The sequence below is a fragment of the Solanum tuberosum genome, unplaced genomic scaffold (genome assembly GCF_000226075.1).
Source record: "Solanum tuberosum cultivar DM 1-3 516 R44 unplaced genomic scaffold, SolTub_3.0 scf00137, whole genome shotgun sequence".
Taxonomy (NCBI): Eukaryota; Viridiplantae; Streptophyta; class Magnoliopsida; order Solanales; family Solanaceae; genus Solanum; species Solanum tuberosum.
In genome coordinates, this window is record NW_006239066.1 from 665,428 (window position 1) to 671,885 (window position 6,458).

General features: G+C 29.7%; 1 protein-coding gene across 3 annotated transcripts in view; it reads left to right on the forward strand.

Annotated features, from left to right (window-relative positions):
- Nucleotides 1-3,616: 3,616 nt before the first annotated feature.
- LOC102581652 (ABSCISIC ACID-INSENSITIVE 5-like protein 7) overlaps nucleotides 3,617-6,458 on the forward strand; it is a 4,128-nt gene continuing 1,286 nt past the window's right edge. The window contains exons 1-2 of one of the 3 annotated variants that reach the window (XR_001474007.1): nucleotides 3,617-3,748; nucleotides 5,107-6,048. Coding sequence is in view for 2 of the 3 variants with exons in the window: in XM_006352026.2 (XP_006352088.1) it covers nucleotides 5,125-6,048 (924 nt within the window). In the remaining variant the exon portion in view is untranslated. Of the gene's footprint in view, nucleotides 3,749-3,785; nucleotides 6,049-6,458 lie in introns of those variants that run through there. The other 2 variants (XM_006352026.2, XM_006352028.2) reach the window with 2 other exon arrangements.

The following is a 6,458-nucleotide window of genomic DNA, read 5'->3' on the forward strand; positions in this document are numbered from 1 at the left end:
CTAGACTATTTAATACCGTATTTTAAACATATATATTTGCCCACGTGGACATAAAAAATAATGCAAAATTATAAATAGTAATGTGTCCACGTGGGCACATATATACCTTTAAAATACACTATTAAATAGTTCAGGAGGTAAAAAATACGGTATTAAATAGTCTAGGGAGGTAATTAGTCCTCATGAAAGTTTAGTATCGCAACAGCAAATTCGACCAAAGTTGGGGTATTTTTCAGACCCTTATCCTTTGTATTAATCTGTGATATATAGGTAGCAGTCATTTTCAACTTTGCCACAAATTATTTTATTTGTTTGTAAATCGCACCTAAAATTTGCTTAATGCACTTTAGATTGTAATATTTGTCAATTATTATCAGCATAATCATACTCTTAACGGTTTAATTTAAAATATAATTGTTAAAATCATTTAAAAGCCCAAAGCTTCTTGTAAAAGTCAAAGGGCTATAAAATATATTTTTTGTTAAAAGTTAATCATTGCAACTCACTAAAGACAAAGTTCCACAATCAAATTTAATTTTCGGTCTTGTCACAAATTATTTATTTGTTTGTATATCACACCTAAAATTTGTTAAATGTTGTTTAGATTGTAATTTTTGTCTACTTTTATTATCGGCCTAATCATACGCCTAATGGTTCAATTAAAAATAATAATTATTGAAATCATTTAAAAGCCTAGACCACATTTGTTTTCTTTAAGATTTAAACATTTGAATCTGAATGCACATCTAATTAATAAGATATTGTCTTTAGATTTGAACATGAAATAACTAAAACTATTTATTTTTTAACATCTGAATGTAAATAATTTATCTATATGTACATAACAGATATATAATTCAAATAAAATTAATTAAATATTAAATAATAAAATTAAATTATTATTTGATTAAAAGAAATGAAACACTTATACTTGCTAGTGGGGTGGAAATAGTTTGTAGTGATGGTGGTAATGGTAATGACTATTGTTAGTAGCTAGTAATGATGGTAGTGATGGTTATGACGATAGAGATGATTGATATTCTGGTGACTAACATAATACTTCCTCTGTCTCATTTTATGTGAGGTAGTTTGACTCGGCACGAAATTTAAGAAAGAAAGACTTTTAAAACTTGTGGTCCAAAATGAATGATAAAAATTTGTGTGACTGTAAATCATTTCATTAAGGGTAAAATAGATATTTTATAGTTAAGTTGTTACTTAATATAGAAATATGTCATTCCTTTTGGGACTGACTAAAAAGGAAAGTAAGTCACATAAATTGGGACAGAGGGAGTAATAAATATTATTTTATCAGTATGCTAAATTAATACTCCTTCTGTCCTTAATTACTTGTCCAATTTTCCTTTTTTACTTGTCCATTTTGACAAATCAAGAAAGTATAATTCTTTTAATCTATTATACTCTCAATTAATTACTTTGAAAAAGATAGAACTTTTTGAAAATTCTAAATTTTTAATTCATCCACTGAATAATTAATAGGGGTAAAATGGTAAACTTACTATGTCAATCATTATTCTCTTAAGGAAAAATTGTATGAAATAGCAAACTATTAATTCAAATTAAATGTTATAGTCATAGTTTATTTTATTTGTAATTCGTAGCAAACATTCCATTTTTTTGCCATCTGATTCGGTATACAAATGTATAAAATGTGTTTGTGTTTGTATAAAGTGAGAGAAAAATGTATATACAAATACAAATACATATATTTTCGTCCTATACACTTATAATTATATAAATATAGATCTTATTATACAAATTACAATGTATAAATTTCAAAACTTAACAATTTGTATAAAATTGGATGCATCTAGCGAATTATACAACTCAAAAGCTCCATAGCAAATATAAAATTTGCTATGGAGCACAATTATGGAAACTATAGTTATAACATACAAATATGATTTTATGTTTGCTATATGTGAAAGTTGCTCTACTTTAACTATCAAATATGTATATTATAAATTACCATCAATATGCATCTAGCGAATTATACAACTCAAAAGCTCCATAGCAAATATAAAATTTGCTATGGAGCGCAATTATGCAAATTATAACTATAACATACAAATATGATTTTTATGTTTGCTATATGTAAAAGTTATTCTTTTCTTAATAGATGTGTCAATTTAAAAATAGATAAATAATAAGGAATATAAGTAACGAATAAATACAAGTAGATAGAGGAAGTACTAATATCTAGGGAGAAAAATATCTATCATGTCGACTCACTATAAGCACAACCCACCCTCTTTGTCTCTCACATCCGCATGACAAAATAAGAATATAAAATGACAAGTGCCATATTTTTAATTCCAAAAATATTCAAACAACGCTTCATATTATTCCACATTCCACCATGTTATTGGCCAAATATCACATCGATAAACAAGACGCACTCAGAGTATTTTTATTATTATTTAGAAAAAGAGATAATGTTAGAAAGATTTTGGATAATATGTAAATGTATTTTTTAAACTCAGATTCAATTGATATTTATGACATCTAATTTTAGATGTGTAAAATAGACACTTAAATTTATACTATAAAATTGAATAAGTAAATATACACGTATATTTCTTTTTGTCATATTTGTCATTTGTAAGCTCATTGATCTCAATTTAATGATATATTTTTATAATATCTTTTTTTCATAATTATTAAAACAAAAGTAAAAATTAATTTTATTTTAATTTCTAAAATAATAATATTTTGAACAAATTATTTTAAATAACTATGAAAAGTAAATAGGTCGGAGGGAGTGCAACATATTTTTTTATTTTATCTCTCAAGTATACAACAAATTTATTATTTTATCTCTCAAGTATATAAGGTATTTTTTTTTTTATTTCTCAAGTAGTTCTTATATTCACTTTTACTTGTTCATTATACTAAAATCATGTTAATTCGTCAACTTTAACATATCAAAAGTGAAAAAAAAACCATGTTTACTCTCAACATTAACTAGAATTTTCTGTGATTTTTAAAGTCTATTTTAATGGACTTATATAATTTATGGCTTATAAATCAAAAGTCATAAATTTAAAGTTTTAACTTATGACTTGTTTTTATTATTTTAATTTAAAATATTTGTTTACTCTACCTAAATATTGAAAATCGATTAAAAACTATATTGACTTGAAAAACATAATATAAGTCAATTCAAATAAGCTCTTAAAATGCTGATGATCATAGATATTAGAACAAACTATGTAGTTTATTTATTTTTAAAAGATATAGTTTATTATGAACAAGTAATACTGAACAGACGAGGAAGTAACTAATAATTGATATACACTCTTATATACAAATGTTTGTAGTTATCAAAATGTGTTTGTTATTGTGTAAAAATTTTGTAGGTCCTATCTAGTCATATATTTTATTAAATATAAAATTTATTTTAATTTTTGGAATCTAAAAAATTAAATTTATTTTTGACGTAAAATACAATCATTAATTTCTTTTTAAATATTAAAATTATCCTCAAACTTTTATTTATATTCCATATATATAAAAAAAGTTTCATTTATTACTTTAGATTTGTTTAATTTGATTCGTAAAATAGAAATGAGTCGAAGATATCGAATCTGTGTAGTTCAAATAGTATAGACTATAGAGTAAGAAAGACACTTGTCATCTCCAATAATAAACCTTGACGAGGCGAAGAAATAGGAAGCAACCACGCTTACTCTTTTGCTCCTTGCCAAACTCGTACCTGCCAAAACGGGTAAACTTATTTTCTCTCTTCTCCCATTTTTACATTTTTTTTTTCCTTGAATTTTCACATTTTATTATCTCATGTCCTTGAAAACTGGCAATGAAAAATCTTCACTTTTTTCTTGATTTTGTTGATGTTTTCTCAATTACAAATATCGTACTAGTGATCTGAACTTGCTTTTTTTTCTCTTTTCGAAATGATTTATCAAAATGAGATAGGACTAGTTTGAAGTGTAGTTGATTGATTAATTGATTTCATGATGTTTTTGGGACCTGAAATGATCTCGAAGAAGGTTATAGATCCATGATTTGTTTTGTTTATGAACTCTATGATTCTGTATAGTGGAAGGTACTCGATGAATGAGTTCGATTACTTAATTAGACAATTGAATGAAGTTTTGATCTGGGTATAAAGTTTTAGATCCAAATATGTTGATGTTGAATGAAATTATGAGCTTGAAGAAAGTTAATAGATCCACGCTGTTGACTGTTTTCAGTTTCTTTTATTTTGTGGAATTTACTTGAATAGTTGACTCTGGATGAGTAGTTGATACTTGAATGAAGTTTATCTAAGCTTCTGGGTGTTGTATTTTGGATCCAATCTTCATAAACAGTAAGTGTTTTGCATTTGAATGAATTTTTGGACTTGAAATGAGTTTGAAGCAAAGATGGATCTAGGGTGTAACGAGGGGTTCACCCGTATCCCCTACACAATTAGGTATTTAAAAAAAAATATTTATGTGTGTATATAGATTTTAGATCTCCGAACATAAGATTAAACATTGGCTAAGTGGTTGAGGAATTCAAAATTTACCTTGAAGTTCAGTTTAAAGATCATACAATACATTTTTATTTTTCGAACCCCCTTAGTCAAAATCATGGATCCGTCACGGGTTTGAAGAAGGTTAATTGGTGCTAATTTTTTTAAATCTGAATGTGTACCAAAGGTCCTGGACTGAATCAGACCATTAAATATTCATCTAGTTGTATTTCATTTTCTCCATCATTGAGGTATCATAATCTGGTGTTTAACCGAGACCTGCCTGATCATGATATTTCAGTTTTTCTGAGCTGTAATGAGCAAGATCTTAAATGTTGTATCTTTCTTTACTGTCCTAATGCCCTTAAGTGATCATCTTCAAGTTGGCAATGAAGATTATATGTTTGAGCTTGTGCGTAATCACCAATGTTGTGGCATTTTGTTAGGATATATGAATGATTAAATTCTTTGGAGGTGGTATACAATATTTGTTTATTGGTGAACATTCTAATATATCTTCTTCGACTTCACCAAAATATAAAAATTGATTCCCATGGTCAACTTCTACTGTTATTTCTTAGTGTCTTACTACTGAACTTTTGGATCAGATTTTCCTTGTCATAACCATGGGATCTTACCTGAACTTCAAGAACTTTGCTGACACATCACAACCAGAGAGCAGTGGGAATAATAGTAATTTTTCATTGGCCCGACAATCTTCCATATACTCGTTTACCTTTGATGAGCTGCAAAGTACCTGTGGACTTGGAAAAGATTTTGGATCGATGAATATGGATGACCTCTTGAAGAACATTGAAGAGTCTCAAGCGTTTCCATCTTCTGCTGCTGCAGGGGGTAATTTGCAGAGACAGGGTTCTTTGACACTGCCTAGGACACTTAGTCAGAGAACTGTAGATGAAGTATGGAAAGACTTTCAGAAAGAGAGTGTTATTGCTAATGATGTAAGTGGGACTGGAGGATCAAACTTTGGGCAGAGGGAATCTACTTTGGGAGAAATGACATTAGAAGAGTTTTTGGTTAGAGCAGGGGCGGTGCGAGAAGATATGCAACCAGCTGGATACTCAAATGATGTTACATTCGCTAGTGGTTTCACTCAACCTAGTAGTAGTGTGACCATAGCATTTCAACAAGCAACCCAAAACCCTGGACATCAAATTGCAGGGAATAACATATTCAATGTGGTCAGTACCACCACGTCTTCAACACAGCAGCCTCTTTTTCCCAAACAAACAACTGTGGAATTTGCATCACCCTTGCAATTAGGAGGGAGCCCAGGGACAAGGCCTCCCATGTCTAATCCGTCTGCAAATACTAGTAGTGTCATGCAGGGTGGTGTTATGACCATGCCAGTAAAAGGAGTATCCCCTGGAAATATTGATACATCTTCTCTTTCACCTTCACCTTATGCATGTGGTGAAGGTGGAAGAGGAAGGAGATCATGCACCTCTTTTGAAAAAGTTGTTGAGAGAAGGCGTAAGAGGATGATAAAGAACAGGGAGTCTGCGGCCAGATCAAGGGATCGGAAACAGGTGAATTCATATTTTGAAGTTTGGTTTATGAGTTAATTCTTTTGTTTCTGATTCTTAAGGCCTGTGCCCTTTTTTTCTGGTTTCCTTTGTTTTTTAAAATCTATCACTCTGGTCAACAAATTACTCATTCAACTGAGTGACACAGAAATGAATTAGCAGTTGGCAGAGTTTCTCACACCTCCTTTTCTCCTTACTTTAGACCTTGGAATGCATCTCTTTCAATAATTTGCCCACGAAAATGAATAAGAGAAAGAAATTTATAGGGTGGGGTCCATGGATCTATAGATTACCTGGTAAAGCAAAGTAATTATCAAGTTACCAGGGAGACTCTTGGAGAAGTGTATGTGCTGTTAGCTACAACTTTAAGTTTAAACCTTGAGCATGATTGGGGGGGGGGGGGTTTCGGGGTG